This window comes from Palaemon carinicauda, chromosome 2 (genome assembly GCF_036898095.1).
Source record: "Palaemon carinicauda isolate YSFRI2023 chromosome 2, ASM3689809v2, whole genome shotgun sequence".
NCBI lineage: Eukaryota > Metazoa > Arthropoda > Malacostraca > Decapoda > Palaemonidae > Palaemon > Palaemon carinicauda.
In genome coordinates this window covers 117,930,945-117,955,994 of record NC_090726.1, presented here as the reverse complement: position 1 = coordinate 117,955,994, position 25,050 = coordinate 117,930,945, and the positions used below count along the sequence as shown (strand labels likewise).

The window sequence follows — 25,050 nt, the reverse complement described above, 5'->3', positions numbered from 1 at the left end:
TTCCATGTTGCTGTTGGACCTTCGTGCCTCACCATTTTCTGAGTCTCTCATCCCCACCCCTCCTTCCCCTTACTTTGTGCCTGTTAGTGTGCCTATTTTTTAGGCTATCTTTCCTGGCCCTAGGTAGATGAGTTTTTCTCCTCCCAAGGTGAAATCTCTCTGCCGCCTTAGAGTCCACCCTTAGGTGTTTCTCTGCCCCTTCCCCATCCTAGTTAGGCCATAACCTGACTGTATCAGAACTCTCTTCCTCTTGTCTAGTCATCTCACCCTAACTTTTGAGATTTCCCTTGCTCGCTAGGGGGCTAGGCTTGCCGACATAGTTCTGCCATGGCCTAACCCTATCTAGGCACAGGTACCCCTTGGGTTACTCCTCTACCAATTAGGCAGTGCTTGTCCTCTGGTCTGCAGCCTCTATTCCTGTGCTATATCCATCTTGACTCCCTTACCTGATCAGCCTATGTGGGCAAAGGTACCGCCTTCTGTGTCTGCTTTCTGTCTTGTCAGCTTGGGATATCCCTTTAGTTATGGAGTCTTGACTCCCTTGCAGGGTTACCCTATCTAGACAGAGGTGCCACCTCCTGTCTCTGCTTCCAGATCTGTCAGCTTGAGTTCTTCTAGCACTGGCTGTATATTGGCTTTGGGTCACCCCCTCTGCTGCCTCAGTTACAGCCTTAGACTTTGTCATCTGCTCTTTCCTATCCCATATCTGAGGAACATTGTCCTCTGGAGTTGGTCGATTGGATCCTGCCTGGTTGTCTGGACACCCTTTGAATTTTTAATTCTTAGCATCCTGGCCATCTTTTACAGCTCTCATTATCTTATGGGCTGCACCCCCACTGTAAGTTGACGATAATGATCAGCTCGATCTGTTATTATCTGCCTTTCACCACTGTACTTCCCCTGAGTGTGGACCCTTCCCTTGGGATCGTCCACTCTCCCCCTGTTGACGTTACAATACGTGTGCCGCCTTGTATCGACATACCTGGGGTATTGTTAGGTCATTCTTTTCTGGTTACTAGAAATAGTTGCTGCCTCAGGGACAGCTGTTGCTGGTCTAGGTAGTACGATGGGTGAACTTGCCTTCTTAAGCTGTCTTGATAGAGCTACTCTGGAGGTTCTGTTGTTCATTTGATGTGATTCTTTCCTCCATATTCTTACCACACTGTCATTATGTTTTGCTTCATAAATAATTCTTTTTTCCCCAATTTTAAGAAGATATGATATTTTAATCAGGCCCGGTACTCATTTACTTTTTTTATATTTACAGGTCGCTGATGACATGGAGTGTTCTACGGTCACCTGTACCAGGCGGGTCAAGTTACCCTGTGGCCACAAGACCTGCCGAAACATGGAAGTTGCCATGTTTCAAAGGGATCCACTGCAATCTAGGACCCTACTGACTGCAAAGTTTACATGGATCTCCTTTAAACTGGCTTCTGTGCCACTAACGTCTCCTTGGATGTCCGAGATCGAAATCGGAAGACGCTCCGACACTTGGTAAGAGGCTTCCAGAAGAGCTCTCAACAAGGTGCCCCTTATCTTCCTTCTCTGGAACTAAAGGACCTCCTCTTTCCCAAGGCTGAGGTGTCCTCTGTTTTTGGTCACCAGCTACCAATGGTTCCACCGGTACCAGTAGATCATGCAGACGATGAAGCCCGAGACGATCTGCAAGTCATGAGCCTGGACATGGACAACATGTCTACTACTTCTTCTGTTTCATTAGAGAAGGAGAGGATCCTGCTGACCTTGGAAGCCTCGGAAGAATCATTGGATGTACATCAGATGAGTGCAGCTCCCAATGCCTCTACTTTCTACCCAAGCCACAGCTTCCACCTCCACCCCGGTTCTGATATTAGACAAATCTTCGCTAACCAGTAATTTGGAACTAATGGCGACCATGAAAGCTTTTATGGAAAACTTAACCACCAAATATGAACATTCTCAAGCAGATCTAACAGGGTTCCTAGCTAGTTTCGAACTTGGAATTCTTTCCATCGATCGATAGTTATCCTTACTGTTACGTAAGGCTTAACTTGGATGTGTCCATTAGGGACTATATGTTCCCTAAGGAAACGATCATTCTTGGTTAGGGAGTTAAAGACGGCTGAATTCACTAATACCTAACTTTTTGCCTTTGGCAGGGAACAGGCCACTTTTGTGGCCCCTAAAGATACTGTCTTCCCCTTTGCCTCTAAAAGCTTAGAGGCCGTATTGTAAGGAGTAAGGGAGAACAGACTCTCTCCAGTGCTAGAGCAATGTAAACCTATCTCTCTAGCCTTTCCTTATGATTCGAACAATTGGGAGGACGTACAACACACATTCACTGTTTGAAAACTAGATAAAGACGTCGAAAGGAAACAGTTTAATGAGAAATTGCCTAGGATTCCCAGACCTGCATTGAAAGGAGAACTGGAAGCTAAAGAGAGACTTCTGCCTCTTTATCCTTTCAATCTTATCTAGAGATCCTTATTGAAAACTATTCCAAATCTGATCTCTTCCCCTTCTTAGCTAAAACTTACCTAATCATATTTCATAGGAATCTCGAGGCTTTCATCCTAGCCAGGAGAGCATGTAGAGAACACTTCCTAGCCACTGCTACGATCGGACATGAACCCAGAAAACTGATCGACTCCAACATCTGGGGGAAGATCTACACTGAGAAGCTGGTTAAAGAAGTCATGGACAAAGCAGCCCAGGAGAATGAGAGCCTTATTGACTAGTGGGTTTTTTCCTCTAAAAAAAAAATTTACCCCCCAAGGAAGGACCTCAACCCAAGGGGAAGAAGCCAAGAAGTCACTTCAAAGGAAGGAAATCCTTACCTGTTACGACAGCCTCGGTTACCTCCATTCTTCAGACTGTGTACACGGTCCCCCAGCAGTACGTTTCACAGTCTCCAGCCTTCAACCCGGTGTATGAGAGAGCTACCACCACGTTTCACCCTGCCAAAGCTCATAGGAAGGGCTCCGGTAACAGGGGGAGATTTGGAAGTAGACACAAGACGTCGAATGTTGCAGTTCCTTCACAACAATGAGGAGCTTCTGTTAGTGGGACTGCTTCACCTGTTCAGGGATCAATGGGAGTTCGATCCTTGGTCTCATAGCGTAGTCTCAAAAGGGCTAGGCTGGAAATGGAAACAGAAACCACCCCAGTTCAAGAGTTTCTTTCAACCCACATTGGAGGATTACGTTCAGGACCTTCTCCAGAAGGGAGTCATCCGTTGCATAAAATCCATTAAATTTCAAGGGCGGCTATTCTACGTGCCCAAGAGACATTCGAACGCTCTTCAAACTATTTTGGACTTGTCCCCACTAAACAAATTCATTCTGAACGACAAGTTCCAGATGTTGATTATCTCGCAAATACGGACCCTACTACCCCAGGGTCCCTACACTGTCTCCATAGATCTTACAGACGTCTATTAGCATCTTCCAATAGGTCGGCGATTCTCCCCCTACCTTGGTTTCAGACTAGCAAGAAAGGCCTACGTATTCAAAGCTATGCCCTTCAGGCTTAGTATAGCTCCAAGGATTTTCACGAAACTAATCGAGGCCATTGTCCAACTTCAGAACAGAAGCCCAAGAGGTCGTGAACTTTCTACAATCTCTGGGCTTCCAAATTAACCTTGAGAAGTCCAGGCTATCTCCAGCTCTGAAATTCCAGTGGCTAGGACTTCACTGGAACCTACAATCACACACCCTCTCTCTACCACAAGGCAAGAGAAAGGAAATCACAAACTTGGTCAGGTGCCTACATCTTTCAAAAATACTGGCCAGATAACATCAAGAAACGGTCTTGGGGTCGTTACAGTTTGTTGCCATGATGGACCCAATCCTGAAAGCAAGGCTCAAAGATGCCAACAGAGTCTGGAGAAGAAAGGGTTCCAATGCTTGGAGAGATCTTTGCCACAAAACCTCGGCGTTAGTGCGGAAGCAGCTCAAGCCTGGGTCCACCGTCAAGAGTCTATCGAATGATGTCCCTTTTCAGTAACCACCTTCCGTGACTATTCACAAGGACCCCTCGGAACAAGGTTGGGGAAGATTCTCCTCTTCCAAGAAAGTGTAGGGTCATTGGTCCATCGCATTTCAGAAGTTTCACATCAATGTTCTGGAGGCTATGGCAGTGTTTCTGACTCTGAAGAGACTATGCCCAAGAACGAAATCACACTTCGAAATGGTCATCGACAACAACCCAATAGTGCACTATGTCAACACACACGGCTCCAGATTTCCTCAGATCAACCATGTAATCCTAGCCATTCTCTCTTTTGCAAATAGGAGGAAATGGCATCTTTCAGCAGTTCACCTCGAAGGGGTTTGCAATGTGACGGCGGACACCCTGTCAAGGTCCAAGCCTCTGGAAACAGAATTGTCTTAGGACATAAAATCATTGTTTCATTCTAGAGCAAGTCCCGGGACTGCAAATTGGTCTCTTTGTGACGAGCTTCAACAAAAAAATTCCCCGATATGTAACACCAAACTTGGACCCGGAAGCGACAGGAATGGATGCGATGTTTCTGGATTGGAACCAGTGGTTTCATATACCTATATCCCCCATTCAACCTATTGAAATTACTGAACAAATTGCGGAATTTCAAGGGAACAGCAGCTTTGGTGGCTCCCAAGTGGCCCAATAGCAGTTGATACCCTCTCGTTCTGGAACTCAAACCTCTCCAGATCCATCTACCATCTCCAGTGCTGTCTCAGGTTGTTCAACAGACAAATGTCTTCACGTCCTCTTGGGTAACAAAGACCCTTCAGCTTATGATTTTCACGCCCTCGCGGCGCAAAGAAAATTCGGAGTTGCAAAGGAAAGAATTTACTTAAGAAAAGAGTATGTTCAACACCACAAAACGACAATATTTGTCTTCCTGGAAAAACTGGGTAGCGTTCGTGAAAAGTCATCAGCCCTCTTCTATTTCTATGGACTTCTGTATTTCTTTCTTCATTTCACTACACGATCAAGGTTTAGCCTCTACAACTATTGCCTCGTGTAAGTCGGCACTAACTAGACCGATCGCGTATGCTTTTGATATCAAACTCAATAGCGAGCCATTCAATAAAATCCCGAAGGTTAGTACTAAACTGAAACCTAATGCTCCTCCCAAGGCTATTTATGGTCGTTGGATAAAGTCTTGCACTTTGCCTCTTTGATAGATAAACGTCTCTTTCTCTCTGAGGGATCTTACTCAAAAATCTCTCTTTTTGCTTGCTATGGCTTCTGGTGCTAGAGTGGCCTTTTCAAGGGATGATGGCCACATTGAATTCTCGGATTCGGGAGAGGTAAACCTTTATCCAGATCCTGCATTTCGGGCAAAAAACAAAATTCTCTGTGCTCCGTAGAGAGCCTTAAAGCCTACTTATCCAAGAGCCGTACTGTGAAGGAAACACTTTTTACAATATAATTTAAATCTCAGTATTGCCCTCGACATGATACACCAAGGGAATGCGGATAGTAAGCTTCCAGAAACAGTTTCCATGTGCAATCCATGCAGTAATTGATTAGAAAACTAGGGAAAGACATCTGGAATAGGTCTGATCAGTTCCAGATAATTGAAAAAACTGATCATGCAAGAAAAAAATGGTGCGTCACTTAACACTTGCTGCTAGAATGCTCCTTCCTCTGCTAAGTGCATTTGTTTATTGAAGGTAAGATAATGGGTAATATTTTAACATTTTACAGATAAAAGTCTATTAAACAAAGCTTCTGAAGAAGCAATATGAACATCAGGGATGGTCTATACTAATAATGGGTAATTTCACATGACATATGAAATAGGTTGCACATTTTTAATGTTCTTTTATTTTACCACCGTTCCCACTTCCTTCCATTTTGCTGTCCAAACTCTCTTAACTTTTATATCAGTGTAACTGCTGAATGTCCTTACAGTTTTCAGCGCTCTGCTACATAGCACAAATTTATAAATCTATTTGACTCGTGCAAGTAAAGTTAACCTGTTGTAAAACTATTTTATGCTTGTGATTTTGGTATGCAGTATATAGTAGTACTGTATGTAATTAAAAATAAATTACGATTACAGCAAAATTCTAGGTGTATTATCTTGTTTGAAGTCCTCAATCTTCTTTTTTGTATATTTATCAAATCCAGCCTATATTTTGTTTTGTAGGCAAGTGTATCTTCATGCTATGGTTCGAGATGCTCATGGAAGGAAGATGAGCAAGTCACTAGGCAATGTAATTGATCCTCTAGATGTCATCAATGGAATAACAATAGATGTAAGTATTTATATATTTATGGATGAGATATTTTCTGTTAAACAAAATTAAGGTATTAGTAGATTTCCCCAAATAGTTAAGGCAGCTTTTATTATTTATAAAATTTTTAGACATCTTTCGTATTTGTTTACACTATCTATATTGTAGTTGACAAGAATTGTATTATTCAATTTATGATATAGATACTTTGTTTAATTTCTATAGTGTACTGACATCTGATGCTATTTTTTCAGGAATTGAATAAGCAGTTAGAAGCAAACACAAACTTAGATCCTCGAGAGATTGCCAAAGCTAAAGAAGGGCAGAAACATGACTATCCTCAGGGTATCCCTGAGTGTGGCACAGATGCCCTTAGGTTTGCACTTTGTGCATACACATCTCAAGGTTTGTATGATTTTCTTTTATTTTAGTTGAGCACTTTAGTGTGTACTTTACTTCAAAGGACATATTTCATATTTCAATAAAAAGTAAAAATAATAAAAATATATTTTTCTTCCTTAATAGGCCGTGATATAAATTTGGATGTCCTTCGAGTCAATGGTTACAGGAATTTCTGCAATAAGTTGTGGAATGCAACTAAATTTGCCATGATGAATCTTGGGAAGGATTTCACACCTTTTGAATCTCTTCAGCACTTGAAAGAGAAGGTTAGTTAATTTTTTGTTGATTGACCAAAGAAAAATCTCTTGTTCTCATTTAAAGATGAGATTTAGGGTTTTCAGTATGACTAGTTACAATGTTCTTGTATTGCTAAAATACACTGTAAATGCATGTTTGTTCCCACATACAAAACTTCATCTCTTACATAGGAGAATGATAACTGCGCACGCTGGAATATGTCAGTTAAAAAATTTAACTTGTAACTAACTGGCCAGTAGTTTCCGGCCCAGTAGCTCCGTGGTTGCTCGCAGACAACTCACTTTTGATCTCAGCCATTATGGAGAATGGACATTTTCTTTAGCTCTGGATAGCGACAGAAAACACTCTAATAAGTGCTTTTCTTTTTACTAGCGTGTTTGCACTCTGTGTGTTTTGTCGACGATACTGACAGACGTGGAAATATCCTCAGGTACCACTGAAAACCTGCAGTATTTTCATGAGTGCTAGGAAAGTTTATCCTCATGAGCTTTGCCCTTCCTGTAGTGTGGGGTCGCCCTGTGCAGAGTATCGGGAGTGGTTGCCCTCCCGTTGGGAAAGGTTTGGCAAGAGGAAGAAGTCAAAGAGGGAATGGGGTCAGCTTTGATGTCAAAGAAGGCCAAATTTGTTTCTTCTACCCATGGTATTGTTTTTTCTGACCCTTCTCCTTTAGCTTCCTCCAGGAGCACTCGGAGAAGAGTGGTGCTCTTTAACTCTTTGGCAAGCCTCAGGGAAAGGGTGTTCTTCTCAGGGTGAGGCTTTAGTTTTTCAAATGGGTAATGGCTCATGGTTGCTGTAGCTCTCCTTGGGGTTAACTGGTTCCCCTTCATAGGATTGTTTAAGGCAGGCCATCTCAGCTGGATACCATCAGCTCTGCTTTCGAAGGACGTCAGCCTTTCTTTGTCTGTGCTTGCAGTGGGCTCACTTCCACCCTCGGAGGCTTCATAAGGAGATGTTTCTCCCTGGAGGACTTCTCGTCAGCAATGCCCTTCATCATCTCGTCACTGAAAGTCAGAGTATTCAAGATCCAGGAAGCTTGTGTATGACCCTCACTATCATTGAAGAGCTCCTCCTTTGGAGACTAACTCCTTAGAATATGCTTATTGTGTTGCTAGTGTAACCTCTATTAGATCCTTCCTCTCCTGAGCAGGATTGTAGATTTGCCTCACATAGGCAGTTTTCATCATTATGCAATATATTTCCACTTGTAGCCTTAATAACTTCCAGTTGGCCCAAATCCTGTCTTTGTCTTCAACTCAATTTGAAATCTTATAGATATTCTTTTCTCCTCAAATCTCTTTTCTCTTCTGTACCCTGTACATGCTTTACTTTCTAGTCCTTAAATGTCTTTGATTTTATTTTATTTGGCTTTTGTACCTCTCTTTCTACCTCTTTTCTCCTTTCGGCACACCATATCCGCTAGTTCTTCTCACTAGCTTCTTTCCCTTACACACCCTGTCCAATCTCCAAGTTCAACCTTTCCAATCATCTCTAAATAGTTCTCTTTCTTGTTCTTGGCAGCCCATCTAATAGGCTTATGCTGAAAATATATTTACTATCTTGTTCCCCGCTATCATTGGAATTTTCAAAATATCAAATATTCTCTTTACTTCTACCACTTTTTTTGCCTTTCAGTTATTGCCTATTATGACCCCAACTCCATATCTTCCCTCTCTTGATCCGCTGTAATAGAGCCTACAGTGTACCCATTGCTTATTATGACCCCAACTCCGTATCTTCCCTTTCGTGATCCGTTGTAATAGAGCTTACTGTATACCCATTTCCTATCACTCTAGTTTCACTTTCTTCTGCACAAACTGTATATCTATCCTCCTTTCCATCACATCCACTATCTTTCTCAATCTTCCCATTACAATACCAATAGTCAAGTGCCTGCTCTGATCTTCCATTTTGTCACTAGCTTCTTTGACCACAGTAGTAAACCCAGAAGTACCCCTCAGTTATTCATAACGCTACCAGTAGGATCCTGGTGTGTGTTGCTTACAGAGGCAATGGCCTAGCTGTATCCATATTTCCAATAGCATCAAAAAAGGTTAATAATTTTCCAGTGTGTGTTTACAATCGCACGCCTTTACAGTCATCAACCACAGTTATTGATGGTGGGCCCAACCTTTGACTACATAGTCCAACTGCAAGGGAGCAGTTTCGACAGTTATTAGCTGTGACCTAGCCTTTTGATAGAAAGCCAGTTGCCTAGCAGTCTTCAGGTAGCAACCTAACCCAACACCCGTGACATCTTCATGTTTAGTTTGAAGGTTGACAGGATTCATCACTTTCACTCCTCGCCAATACAAAAGTGCATTTACATTTGCCGTGTCAGTAAACCAACCAAATTGGTTTTAGAAATTTCCTCCCTCTTTAAGAACAAATCTCAAAATTTTTAATCAATTTGTATTTTTGCTAACTAAACAAACCTGAGACTTAAACTGCCTGCCTTAACCACCCCGCAAATCCTAGGTTAAGGTTATTCTACCTGGTGGGTGGGTGGGGCATACCTGCCATCCACCATCTCCTATCAATACTATACCTTGTTTAAAGTTTGAACAGCCCTTCCAGCTTTGTTGAAGTCATACTCCTATAAAAGTTTTCAGGACTTCAGCATACTCCTATGAAAAGTGTCAGGTTTCTTTGGTTGTGAAAAATACAAATCGATTGAAAAGTTTGTGATATTCTACTTAATGTCATTTTTAATAATTACAGTCATTGGTTACTCGTGCTTCATCTAGACATAAAATATTCATGAAAAAAAAAAATTGAAAAAAGGAAAATAAAAATTCTGGTACGCAAACTTGCGAGATTTTTATTCCTCTTTGCAATATCTTTCTCTTTAAAATCGAACAATAAATAAGTGAGAAAAATGTACACAAGTGTGAATAGGTATGTTTTTGAGTTATGAGCTCCGAAAGATTTGCAATATATTTTCGCTTCTTCTCTTAAAAAAATCAAGATAACATTATTATGATAACCTAACTTTGTACTTTTACTGTTTATTCCAACATAAACACACCCTAAACGAGGTATTTAAACCTTAAGTTTACTAATACACTTGGGGTAAGGGGGTAAGGGTGTCATGAGTTGCCAGCGTCCTCTCATTGTTGCCAGAGCTTTAGTTAGAATGTTCCAGCTTTGTACTCTTATTCATGTTTCCCCCTCATCATGGTTCTTTTTTGTTGCCCTCTTCTTACTTTTTCTTCTTTCTATGACCTTAGATAACATTGGTCTTGCTATAAAGTTCACAACGACGTTGTGAAAACACAATGTACATACGAACCACAAGTAAACAAACATGCATTATAACTTCTATACGTCTTTTGAAACTGTACATACGAACCGCAAATAAACAAACAACATGCATTATAACTTGTATACGTCGTTTGAAACTCTGGCTGCTGTTCTCGTAGCTTGTAGTTTTCGTTTACCTACCCTCTACCAAGGCCTTCTATCTCTGAATACGAGATTACTAAATGTAAACGAAGAAATTACTATATACAGTATATGCAAAAATAAACAATCAAAGACGATTCTGTCAAACTCAGTCATGCAGACGATGCAGTAAGGATGGCGTCATTATTTAAAGACCGCTAAATCTTCATTATTTGTAAAAATAATTGGCTGAAACTTCTGGAGAGTATGTACAATATGCTTCTGCATACTAGAAACAATAAAACGATTTTCGATTTCTGAAAGTTATGTCAAAACACCATAGCCGACGGTCCCCTTAAGTAAGTACAGTGGAACCTCTACACACGAACGTATCTACATCCGAATTTTCCAACATCCGAAGTAAAATTCGAGCAAATTTTTTACTCTACACCCGAATTTTATTTCGACACACGAAGTAAGCAATTTTCGTCGTACCGGTTGTATCCGAATTTTTCGACACGCGAAGTACAATTCGAACACGTTCCTACTCTACACCCGAATGTTTTTTTCGACACCTGAAGTAAACAATACTCGTACGCGTAGTCGGTGCTCATAGCGCCTGAAGTGTTTTTTATTTCCGCCGATAGAAGGCCGCACTTCGACCTCGGAGGGACCTTCAATTAGCGCGGCTCGGGTCAGTCCTCTGTTCTCGTCGGCTTCTTGCGGTTGTGCCCTGTGCGTTCTGCTATTAACTGTGTTTTAATCGTGATTTTTTACGTGCATCCTTTAACGGTAATTTACGTAAAGTATGGGTCCTAAAAGGCTTACTTTTGCAAGTGGTAGTGGTAGTGGTGAGAAAAGGAAGAAGGAAATGCTTTCTTTAGACGTACAGTAAAGGAGGAAATTATTGAAAAACATGAGCGTGGCGTCCGCGTGAGTGAACTTGCTAAACAGTATGGCCGTAATATGTCGACGATCTCGACAATCCTTAAACAGAACGAAGCTATTAAAGCAGTGAAACCTTGTAAGGGGATCACCATAATTTCAAAACGCTGTAGCCCTATCATAGAAGAGATGGAACGACTTCTGCTAGTGTGGATCAAGGACAGAGAGATCGTTGGCGACACCATCACCGAGACCGTCATCTGCGAGAAGGCACACGCCATCTTTACGGACTTGAAGGAGGAGAGCTCTGGGGGTGATGCTGGGAGAGTTCAACCGAGCCTTCCTCAGATGATTTCAAGGCATCTCGTGGCTGGTTTGAGAAATTTAAGAAACGGTCCGGGATTCATTCAGTTGTTCGCCACGGAGAGGCTGCTAGTGCGGACACAAAGGCTGCAGCTGACTTTGTCAAGAACTTCGGAAAGGATCGTGCTGGAAGAAGGCTACGTAGAGCAGCAAGTGTTTAATTGTGATGAAACCGGGCTGTTTTGGAAGAAGATGCCCAGTCGAACCTACATCACCGCCGAAGAGAAGAAATGGCCTGGGCATAAGCCAATGAAGGATCGGTTGACTCTTGCACTATGTGCTAATGCTAGCGGGGACTTTAAAGTCAAGCCCTTACTAGTTTACCATTCCGAGAACCCTAGGGCCTTTAAGGCACACAACGTCGATAAGGACCAGCTTCATGTTTTCTGGCGATCCAACTCGAAGGCCTGGGTCACTAGGCAGTTCTTTGTGCAATGGGTTAACCAAGTTTTCGGCCCTTCTGTGAAGAAGTATCTTCATGAACAGAAATTGCCTTTAAAGTGCCTGCTATGCCTTGACAATGCACCCGCTCACCCCCCCGGACTTGAAGAGGATATTTTCGATGAATTTAAGTTCATAAAGGTGCTGTATCTTCCACCGAATACCACCTCTATCCTCCAGCCCATGGACCAGCAAGTCATCTCTAATTTTAAGAAGCTCTACACCAAGCACTTATTTAAGTAGTGCTTTAATGTCACGCAAAGCACCAACTTAACTTTGCGTGAATTTTGGAGGAGCCACTTCAACATCGTGCACTGCTTGAAGATCATAGATCAGGCTTGGGTGGGATTAACTCGACGGACCCTCAATTCTGCCTGGAAGAAGCTGTGGCCTGATGCAGTTTCTTCCCGAGATTTCGAAGGTTTTGACCCCGAATCTGATCCCGTGGTGGGTGCAGCGGAAGCCGTAGAGGAAATCGTCTCCCTTGGCAAGTCCATGGGTCTGGAGGTTGACGCAGATGACGTTACGGAACTCTTCGCCGAACATCACGACGAACTTACCACAGATGAGCTCAAGGAACTCCATGCTATGTCTGAGCACATGAGTGATGACGAGGAAGGGATCGAGGAGGTAGAACATGTGTTAGGTTCGGCGCACATAAAAGAGGTGTTAGGAAAATATCAAGACGTGGTCGACTTCATCGACAAATACCACCCAAAAAAATTGCAGGTTTGTCGTGTAGTTTCGCAGTTCGATGATGTTTGCCTAACTCACTTTCGAAACATTCTGAAAAGCCGTACCAAGCAACTATCTATCTATAATTTCTTTAAAAAAACTACGAAGCGAACTCGTGATGAAGAGGATGTAAGTGATTTGAAGAAAACGGCAAAGAGTGAAGCGGAAGAAAGTGAAACAAAGAAAACGGCAAAGAGTGAAGCGAAAGAAATTCAGTCAATATTAAGTGTAGAGAGTGAAAGTGATTAAAATTAATCATCAAAAAGAAAAAAAGAAAATGTAAAAAAAAATATAAAATATATATAAAAAAAAAATAAGCTAGGTTATGTTAAAGTTCACTTAGTGTAAGTTAGAATAAGTTACGGTAGTGTACGTTTATCGTAGTTAACCTCTCTACCTCCTCGCCGCCCGTCCGTCTCCTCTCTGCGTAGCAAGACCAACAACACCTGCGCTGGAGTTTCTAAGGTAAAGTGACGCTAAAAACCTGTTTCTTATTTATCATTTTTTTTTAATTCTTCTTGTTTACATGTGTATTATCTAATTTAGTGTGCATTATTCTCATGGGAAATTATGTGTAGTAGTTTATTAAGAAGTTATCATAGGTTTTTGGGCTCAACCACGGATTAATCCTATTTCAATGTATTCTTATGGGAAAATTCGTTTCTACATCCGAACATTTTCTACATCCGAAGTTGGTTCTGGAACGGATTAAATTCGTATGTAGAGGTACCACTCAGTGGAACCTCTACATACGATCTTAATTCGTTCCGGGACTTGCTTCGTATGTTGGAGCAAATATTCCCATATGAATACACTAATTTGTATAATTCGTTTTACAGCCCAAAAACCTATAACTCCTTAATAAATTACTACACATAATTACACATAACAATAATACAATTGCATTATATGAGATGTAAAACAGAATAATTATAAATAAATGATACAGAAAGGGGGTTTTTATTGTCACTTTACCTTAGAGCCAGACTAACGCAGATGTAGGATTTTCTACGCAGGAGGAGACTGACGGTCGGTTAGGGGATAGAGATGGTGACAAAGATAACGTACCGTAACTTACTCTAACTTATACTACGTGAACTTTAACCTAACTTAGCTTATTTATTTTATTTGTAATGTTTACATTTTATATTTGTTTTACATTTTTTTTTCTTTTTGATTTTTAATTTTCATCACTTACATATGACATTTCTTTGTAATAAAAGGACAGAGAGAGAGAGAGAGAGAGAGAGAGAGATGACGATCATGTTTATTGTCGAGCATGTAATAAAATAAGCTGAATAAGTGAATCCTTAAAATAAGTTTTAAAAAGTTAAAGTTAGTATCTCTCTCTCTCTCTCTCCTCCTCTCTCTCTCTCTCTCTCCTTTTCTCTCTCTCCTCTCTCTCTTTCTCCTCTCTCTCTCTCTCTCCTCTCTCTCTCTCTCTCTCTCATATTAAAGACCAGATAAACTCACCAGATTTGCCTGCCTTCAAATAGGATTCTGACAGAGAGTGATTAACGATAACTTTTTAAAACTTATTTTAAGGATTCACTTACTCAGCTTGTTTTATTGCATGCTCAACAATAAACATCATCTCTCTCCTCTCTCTCTCCTCTCTCTCTCTCTCTCTCTCTCAATCTTAGTTTTCTTTGCTTCACTTTGATCCCCTTCGATGGTTTGACTGTTTTTATGGCTTCCTTCTGCTTGATGATCGTCGAGATCGTAGACCTATTCCGGCCATATTGTTTAGCCAGATCACTCGCATGCACACCGCGCTCATGTTTTTCTATAATTTCCTGCTTCAATTCTAATGAAAGCATTGCCTTCTTCCTCTTCTCACCACTACTAATACCTGTACCTAAACTAAGCTTGTTAGGACCCATGATTATACGTAAAATCAAAAATGAAACGTGAGAAAAGGAAGATAATAAGCGCTGTTAATAACAGACCGAACAGAGGACAATCACACGATGCGAACGAGAACAGAGAACTGACCGACTCTACGCTCAATGGCGTCCCTCCGACGTGCTTCCGTCCACCGGTGTAAACAAGATTTACGTCGGATGTTGGAGCATGACTTCGGGTGTTGAGACGAAAATTTGATCGAATTTTACTTCGGATATTGGAACAATCGTATGTAAAGGCAATCGTACGTAGAGATTCCACTGTACTGAGCATATTATATGTTAAGTCAATCCTTGCAAAATACTATGTAATTAGAAAAAAATCATACGATTATTAAAACCAACAGCTGTTTATTTTTTGGGAGGTTAGGTTACTGAGTCTGTATGCTTTTATACAATGATTGTACTGTAATGTTACTGACAATAATATTTTCATTATCTTTTGTTTTTCTAACCCATTGAAGTAGAAGATGGAATAGATATAATTACCAGGTTACTGCACAGTAGATATAGCATGCAGTACGGCGCAAGAGACGACACATAGTTGCATCCTGCTTTTAGAAAAACTCTGAGGCGATGTGAGTCGTCTGAACGAAAACATCGAACACTTACAGTAAAGTTAAGCTGTACTATAATGATATTAGTGTGCATATATTACAGTAATACACACTACATTATCAGCGAGTGTTAGATTACAGTATTACTAGATCAGATCAACTCTTTTGTTATACAGAACAGTAAGGAGATGATGATTTTCTAAATATTTACAGTACTTTAGCCACAATACTGTACTATAGCCTTACTGTGTCCAGTACATAGTGTATATGTGTATACATGTACTGTTCACTGTACATATGATTATAAACTTATAGAAACCTAATAAAAACAATATTAGGCAGTGTTTACCATGTTAATCATCAGCTTGGGCACCCGCTCATAGTAAGGGGCCGTGACTTTTTAGGTTAGGAGTTAGCCCACCCTAGTGGCACATTTATTTGCAAAAATCCCTTATCTTGCCTGAGTCTGTAACCTAATTACCGCGAAATAACGAGGGCCGACTATTTCATTTTTAGGTCGTCCTTCATTAAGTTTTCATATTTCGGTATTATTGCATAAGTTGTCATTGTCCTGCAAGATAGCTCAAAATACTATGCACAATCAGTTAGAGCATTAAAAAAGCAACATTTTGAATACTTTAAACCCCCGGCGCAAATAAATACTAACATAAGTATGATTATATAATAATTAAAAATTGAACCCAAATTCAAATGTGAAAGTATTCGAAAAGTGTGCTACCGGTACCGCTCTATCTAAGATTAATTATTTTTTCATATGACCTGCAACAGGTACTCCCCGGTAAGGTTAGTGACCTATTTTCTTACTAGGTTAGGTTAGGTGTGGGTAGGTTAGCTATTTATTTAATATTAGAAAATGAAGGCGAAGTCCTCTGAGAACCATGCATTCGAACATTGTCTTTTTGTTTCGGTATGTCGTAAGTTGTAAACATTGTTGATGGTTGTCAACGCGTTTTCACTTCCTTGAGTACGTGTTTTGTCAGGATAACAATGGTTTTCATGGCATATTTTCATGACCTAACTCCACGACTATGGATTTGCGCTGATGATAATCATCAGATTCTTTCAAAACACATGAAAATATGCTAGAAAAACCATTCTCTCATCCACTAGGAATTACTGGCAACTTATGCAAACCTACCCATATTTCTTTATGAATGATTGTGTCTGGCATTTATTAAAGCAAGGTTGTATTCTATTTTTCAATTTTTGGAGCATTTAGAAAATGAACAATGACATTTCTTTTACATTGGGTAGTCATCAGCTGATCTCGAGGTCACACTACTGTATTGCGCTTATTATTATTTTTATTACTTGCTAAGCTAAAACCTTAGTTGGAAAAGCAGGATGCTACAAGCCCAGGGGCCCCAATGGGGATGCCCAGTGAGGAAAGGAAACCAGGAAAAATTAAATGTTTTAAGAACAGTAACATTAAAATAAATATTGTATTTCCTATATAAACTATAAAAACTTAAACATAACAAAAAGATAAATTATATAGAATAGTGTACCCGAGCGTACCCTCAAGCAAGAGAACTCTAAGTCAAGACATTGGAAGACCATGGTACAGAGGCTATGGCACTACCCAAGATTAGAGAACAATGGATTTGATTTTGGAGTGTCCTTCTCCTAGAAGAGCTGTTTACCATAGCTTAAAGAGTCGCTTCTACCCTTACCAAGAGGAAAGTAGCCACTGATCCATTAATGTGCAGCAGTTAATCCCTTGGAGGAAGAAGAATTGTTTGGTAATCTCTGTTGTCAGGTGTATGAGGACAGAGGAGAATCTAAAGAACAGGTCAGACTATTCAGTGTATGTGTAGGCAAAGGGAAAAAATTGAACCGTAACCAGAGAGTAAGATCCAAATATAGTTCTGTCTGGCCAGTCAAAGGTCACCCATAACTCTCTAGCGGTATTATCTCAATGGGTGGCTGGCGCCTTGCCCAACCTACTATCTATGCGCACATACGAATACCAAGGAGTGTTGTTTATATAATTTCTTACCTTATTCAAAGTATCTTCATAAGGAATGTTACATCAGCACCAATATGTGATAGGATATCATAGTTTTCATACAGTTTGGCTCTCTCTCTCTCTCTCTCTCTCTCTCTCTCTCTCTCTCTCTCTCTCTCTCTCTCTCTCTCTCTCTCCATTATTAAATATACTTAGTATCGTTAGGTGGTTTCACTATGGGTATGCTAATATTACAGTATTTGGTTAAATATCGAAAGGAAATCACTCTATTTGTCACTCGCCTTCTGCCCAAAATATGACGTCACCAGAATGACATGCGAAATATGTAAACCCATTCTCTGCTTTTTTTTGCAAGAAAAGAATACTGTACTAGCTTACCGAGCAAATGTACTTCATTCTTTTAATGTCAAAGAAAATATATTGCTTTAAAAAAATATTTGTCCTATTAGTATACTTTCATTAGATAGATAGCAATCTACTATCGGAGATTAAGGAAAGAAAATTAAACTCGCGTGAAATATACAGTATTCTGTCCTAGTTGTAGAGTCAAATTTACGCTATGTACTCATAACAATGCATGAAATACTTTCTATTGTTATTCGATATTTTGATAATGGGAATGCTAACATTAATTGATATCCTATTGAGAGGAAATCATTCAATTTGCCCGCTCGATTTCCGTGGCTCCGCCAGAAATAAGTCTTCACTAGACGTACGATACAGTATGAACCATACAGATATTAAAGTTTTTCTTTATATAGTTTATATTCAAAATGGATGCTGTATATTCTCATTAAAGGAAAATACTGACTTACAAAGATAAATCAATTCATTTTTAAGGAAATAGTTGTCCTATTAGTGTATTACAGTATTCCTGACAGACTTGTAACGTGATCATAGTGAAAAAGCGGTCATAAATTCGACGACCCATAAGTCGCATAGGCCGTAAGTCAACGACTACCTGTATAGTCTTTACCTCTATGATGTTTGATTAAAAAATCTAAGAAATTATTTACTTTCTTCCAATTCTTTAGGTAGTTTTTGTGCAATTTGGTGTACCTTTTCATAAACCAAAGTGGTAATACTGTAATATATCAGTCATAATCTACGTGTGTCATTTGTAACTATTAGTACGAAAGTTGAAGTGCAAGGAAAACTGCTGCTTTTAATTTGCTTTTTCGTAACAAAATACCTGTTTTTCATTTCTTTATGACCATATGAGTTACTAACAGTACTTTTATCATTCATTCTCTTTCACTTTTTTAACCTATTAAACTGGAAGTTGGGATAAAAATATCTAGAAAAAAGGTGAGTTTATTACTGTGATACCTCTACATACGATCTTAATTCGTTCCAGAAACTGTTTCGTATGTTAAAACGATCGTATGTTGGAGCAAATATTCCCATAAGAATACATGGTAATTTATTTAATTCGTTCCTCAGCCTAAAAACCCATAATAAATCCTTAATAAATGGCTACACATAATTACACATGACATTAATACAATACCTGTATAATAAATACATATTACAAACTAAAAAAAATAATAATAATATTGAAATAATAAATAAAAAACGAGTTGTAATGTAACACTTTACCTTAGCGACAGGCCAGCGCAGGTGTAGGGACTTCTACGCAGGAGGAGACGGAAGATCAGAAAGGAGGTAGGGACGGTGACTTTGTACGATAACTTACACTAACTTACACTACTACGTGAACTTAAACTTAGCTTAATTTTTTTTTTCATTTTTATAATTTTATATTTTTTTTTACATTTTTTCTTTTCTTATTTCTAATTTTCATCACTTTCACTCGATTCGGTCTTCCTTTTCTTTGCTTCACTTTCTTTCTTTTCATCATGATCACTAGACCGTTTTAAAGATTTTTTAAAGAAACTATCGAGTGAAAGTTGCTTTGTATGGCTTTTGAGGATGTTTCTAGAATGCGTTAAGCAAACATCATCGAACTGCGCCACAACACGTCAAACCTGAAGTTTCTGTGGGTGATGCTTGTCGATAAAATCAACGTGTTGATGATATGCCAACATCTGTTTTATTTCCGCCGTACCTAAGATTTGGCCTACCTCCTCGATATCCTCCGACTCACTCAACTGCGCTTGGAACTCATGCTGCAGGGCTTGCAGCTCCTTGAGTTCCTCGGTGGTGAGCTCTTCGTGATGCTCATCGACGAGTTCGGTGATATCATCTTCATCCACCTCCAGACCCATGGACTTGCCAAGGGATACAATCTCTTCGACGTCTTCCTCGGCGGGAAGCACAGGTTCATTCTCAGGGCCAAAACCTTCGAAATCTCTGGGAGCAACAGCATCAGGCCAAAGCTTCTTCCAAGCGGAATTCAGGGTCCGACAAGTTACTCCCTCCCAAGCCTGATTAATGATCTTTAAGCAGTGCACGATATTAAGGTGGCTCCTCCAAAATTCACGCAAAGTTAAATTGGTGCTTTGCGTGACATTAAAGCACTGCTTAAATAAGTGCTTGGTGTAGAGCTTTTTGAAATTAGAGATGAATTGCTGGTCCATGGGCTGGAGGATAGGGGTGGTATTCGTTGGAAGATACAACACCTTGATGAATTTGTATTCGTCACTGATATCATCTTCGAGTCCGGGGGGGGGGTTGCATTGTCCAAACAAAGCAAGCACTTCAAAGGCAAATTCCTCTCCTGAAGATACTACTTGACAGCAGCGCCGAAAACTACGTTTACCCATTCCACAAAGATATGCCTAGTAACCCAAGCCTTAGGATTAGAATGCCATAGAACATGTAGCAGGTCTTTATTAATTCTATGTGCTTTAAATGCCCTAGGGTTTTCGGAATGGTAAACCAATAACGGCCTCATTTTGCAGTCCCCGCTGGCGTTGGCACAAAGCGCAAGAGTCAACCGATCCTTCATTGGCTTATGTCCAGGCATTTTCTTCTCTTCGGCGGTAATGTACGTTTGACTAAGCATCTTTTTCCAAAACAGACCGGTTTCATCACAGTTGAACACCTGCTGCTCTACGTAACCTTCCTCCGCCACGATGCTTTCGAACTTTTTAACAAAGTCTTTAGCAGCCTTGGTGTCTGAACTCGAAGCTTCTCCATGACAAACAACCGAATGAATCCCGGTCCGTTTCCTAAATTTCTCGAACCAACCTCGAGACGCTTTGAATTCCTCCGTCGTAGGATCGGCTGAACTCTCCCCCGCATCACCCCGAGAGCGCGCCGCCTTCAAGTCACTGTAGATAGCGCTGGCCTTCTCACAAATGATCGTTTCCGTTATCGTATCGCCAACAATCTCCTTGTCCTTTATCCAGATCAACAAAAGGCGTTCCATCTCTTCCAGAGTAGGGCTACGATGTTTAGAAATAATTGTGATCCCCTTCGAAGGTCTCACTGCTTTAATGGCGGCCTTCTGTTTTATGATCGTCGAGATCGTAGACATATTCCGGCCATATTGTTTAGCCAGATCGCTAACACTTACACCTCGCTCATGCTTTTCTATTTCCTGCTTTAATTCTAATGAAAGCATAGACTTCCTCTTTTTCTCACCACTACTACTACTTCCTGAACCGAAACTAAGCTTTTTAGGACCCATGATTACGGAACACAGAAAACAACACGTGAAAAGGCAAATAAAAAAAACTGTTAAAACTGAGCGAATAGAGGACAACCGCACGATGCGTACGAGATGAGAGGACTGATCAAGGTGACGCTCGATTAACGTTTCTCCGATGTGCTGCCGTCTAGCGGCGTCAACAACAAACGACGCTGGACGCTTTCGAGAAAATTCCACGGGTAAGCGTATTGTTTACTTCGTATGTTGGAGCAACACTTCGTATGTTGAGACAGAAATTTGGTCGAATTTTACTTCGGATGTTGGAATATTCGTATGTTAGGACAATCGTATGTAGAGGTTCCACTGTATATGTAATTTCGCCTTAAAAAATGAACTAATGATAAAATACACTTTTACAGATGAAAATTTGGTGCTCACACAATATGCAAAATCGCAAGTGTATACACAAGTATATGCAGTATTATTGTTATTTACTTTGTGAAGTTTTAGGCCGAAAAGTTACTATTTATAACAAAAAGATATACTGTCTATATAAAAATTATTTGCCCTCAGAAACCTTTTATATTAAAAGGAGTCCGCATTAAAGATTTTGATATTTATTTATAAATCTGCCTTGTACCGAGGGAGCTATGGTGAACCGTGATATTTCTTACTGTACGTGGGAATTGCAAGTACCACCGACTTAATTGCATGCATATGAGCTCATTACTAAACTTTAGAAATATCATAAAATAAAAAAGTAGCTTGTCAGTACCATATATTTAATTTATGCAAACAGTAAGGGAGATACTAATAGATAACTGAATCACCAGGTAGTACATGTTGTAGTACAGTAGTACCTCGACATACGAGTGTCCCAACATATGAGAAATTTGAGATACGAGGAAAGTTTCGAGCAAATTTTTGCCCCGAGATAAAAGACAAATTTGAGATACAAGGATACAAGACGGTTCCCTATGTGGCCGCTAGGTGGCAGAGTGTGCGAGAGGCTGCTCACAAGGACAGCATCGCTCGCTCTTTCCGGTCGGATTTCCGTCGCGTAAAGTTATCTCCGAGCATCGGCCGTAGTGTTTGCATTTTTTACGGGTTTTTTGCGTTAATCAGTACAGAATTAAGTGAATAAGCAATGGGTCCAAAGCAAGCGAGTGCAAGTAAGTGTAGTGAAAAGAAAAAGCGTATGATGACAATCAAGATAAAGCATGAAATAATCGAAAATCATGAGAGTCGTGTATGAGTGACTGAGCTGGCTCGCCAATATCAGAGGAGTACATCAACAATATGTACCATCCTCAAGCAGAAGGATGCTATAAAGAGCACCAAGCCTTCCAAAGGACTAACCATCCTTTCCAAGCTGTGCAGTGATATTCATGAGGAGATGGAGTGGCTTCTTTTAATATGGTTAAAGGAGAAACAATGGGCGGGAGATAGCGTGACCGAGACGATCATCTGTGAAAATGCCAGCAGAATCTACGATGACTTCAAAGCCAGTCGTAGCTGATTGGATAATTTCAAAAAAGGGACTGGGATACATTCAGTTGTGAGGCACGGGTAAGCATCAAGTTCCGACTCGAAAGCTGGGGTGGACTACGTCAAAACCTTTGCCTCAGTTATCGCAGAACAAGGATACATCCCAACAAGTGTTCAACTGGGATGAAACTGGTCTTTTCTGGTAGAAGATGCCCAGGAAGACATTCATCACGGCAGAGGAGAAGAGTCTACCCATGAAGGACCGGTTAACTCTAGCCTTGTGTGCCAGTGCCAGCGGTGACTGTAAGGTCAAGCCACTGCTGGTGTACCACTCAGAAAACCCACGTGCTTTCAAGAGCCCAAGGATCTTGAAAGAAAAACTGCAAGTGGTGTGGCGCGCTAATGCTAAGGCATGGGTTACGTGGCATTTCTTCACAGAATGAGTTAATCTGTGCTTTGGTCATGCAGTCAAAAAATATTTGGACGAGAAAAGCCTGCCAATGAAATGTCTCCTGGTCCTCGACAATGCCCCTGGTCACCCTCCGGGTCTCGAAGAGGACATTCTTGATGAGTAAAGGTTCATCAAGGTCCTTTATCTCCCGCCCAACTCTACGCCACTCCTCCAGCCCATGGACCAACAAGTAATTTCCAACTTTAAAACCCGTACACGAAGCATTTGTTCAAGAAATGCTTCAATGTCACAGACAACACCAATCTCACCTTTCATGAATTTTGGAAGGTACCTTTCAATATCGTCCATTGCTTAAAAAATGGATTTTGAAGCAAAGCGAAAAATCTATTTTTGGGTGAGATGGCCATGTCGTCCTGATGGAAGCTTCCTATTGGCAGCTTTCTAAAAGATATTTGGCTACAGTGATACTCCCAGAGAATTGACCATAGGTCTCCAGAATTCTAACTCCTGGCGCGAGTACCCTTATAATTTTTCTTAAGGATATCGCATAATATCAGGGGATGTATTTCTTGATACGACACATGGCAATCTTCACCCCGAATAGAGTTTTCGCTCTGAGGGGGAAGAGTGGCGAAATTGAAGGGGAGCCATTATCAAGGTTACCCAGTGGATCCCCTTCAAGTACTAATACTGGATCCAATATGGCTACCCATTCCTTGTAGCAATTAAGCATGGTGCTACAGATAGAGTAGTTTCGGGTGGGGATTGTTATATAATCCTTTTCTTAGAAAAGGATGACGGGTCCATCAGGACGACATGGCCATCTCACCCAAAAATAGATTTTTCGCTTTGCTTTAAAATCCGCTTTTTGGGCTCAAGCCATGTCGTCCTGATGGAAGTTTACCAGAGGATTACTTGAAAGTACTGTATCTGTGGGTTTATATAAGTGCCTCAACCTTGGGTCACCTTCTATATGGTCATCCAGACCACAGAAATATATGACGATACCGTTATACGTCATAACCACTAAGCTTGGAACAATGTTAGGGCTTCCTGCCCCCTGCAGGGAAATGTCGTCCTCGACAGTAGAAGCAACAAGGTTTGTATCAATATAGGAACAAATGTAAATATCATTCAGTTATTTTGTTCATATATATAAGTACTATCAAACATAAACTTTACTTAGGAAAATAAGTAAAAAACTCAGGCTAATTTTATTTAACTACCTTTGGGCCGAATATGACGCAATTACACATTTGACATTTATTGAATAGACAACATAAATGCAACAATGGTGTATTAAAAATTAGCAATAGAATTATACATCCAACATATAATAGATACATATATTTTCTACCTGAAAGGGAAGAAAAGTCGTTAGCCACTCAAAATCAGTTGAAAAAATTATTAAGATAATTTCACTAAGTGTTGGATGATTATCAACACTGTATATAAGTGTACACATGGCACTGGTGTCATTGGTATAATTCTGCACCTAAAAAAGAACAGTCCTAGCTTAATAAAAAGAGTATTGCACTGCAAGGTGTCAACACCTTTTCACCCAAACTGACTGTCCTAAACAATTCACTGTTCATCGCAGCACTAGACGACGGGTTTCACAACACTACCTTTCGCCACCACAAAATGTTTTAAGGCATGCACTTGCTTCACATAATGTTTACAGAAGACTCTGGAGGATTTCCAACCAGTGTATGAGCGGAGTCGCTCAAAGTTCATATACTAAAAAAAGTTCAGTGAGGAAGCAATCTTTCTCGGATCATGACATGCGGGTCTACTATCAGGATCCGCTCTGCGAATGAAGTAGGTGAGCTTCGCCCTCAGTTGTTTTAGGGATAAGTTTGATCCTGAGGTTTCGCCTTTGAAGAGCTGTCCTCCCCTGAAATCTTAAGTGCTTCAAAGATAGACCTTTAGACACACTACTGGACATAGAGAGACATCTTCCTTCAGAGGGCAGATTCTCCAGGGACCCCACCTTCTGGTGGGTAGCTCATTTTTGGTGAGAAAAGTAGGATCAGGAAAGAGATTCAGTTCTCCCACTTCTGTGAAATGAATATGGCCCTCGTCTCTTGATAGGGGTACTATTTCACTAACTCTACCCCGGAGGCTATAGCGAACAGGAATATCATATCACTTTTTGTGTTAGATCCTTTAGAGAGCAATCTTCATTGTTAAAGGTCGAAGCATAGTGTAAGACTTTGTCCAGAGACCATGAAATGGGCTTCGGAGGGGCTGCTGTTTAAGTCTAGCGCATGCCTTCGGAATCTTGTTGAAGATTTCGTTCGCCAGGTCCACCTGGAAGGCGTATAGAAGAGGTCTTTTCAAAGCTGACTTACACGTAGTTATCGTGGTGGCAGCCAAGCCTAGTTCGTGAAGGTGGATGAAGAAGGATTAGCAGAAGTCTATTGAGATTTCTTTCGGCTTTTTTGCTTTAACAAAAGCATCCCA

General features: G+C 40.5%; 1 protein-coding gene across 1 annotated transcript in view; it reads left to right on the top strand.

Annotated features, from left to right (window-relative positions):
• The window catches only part of LOC137626624 (valine--tRNA ligase-like), a 334,847-nt gene that overhangs the window by 177,474 nt on the left and 132,323 nt on the right, over positions 1-25,050 (top strand). Inside the window, 3 exon segments of the mRNA XM_068357644.1 lie at positions 6,125-6,233; positions 6,467-6,617; positions 6,738-6,880. Of these exon segments, the coding sequence (XP_068213745.1) occupies positions 6,125-6,233; positions 6,467-6,617; positions 6,738-6,880 (403 nt within the window).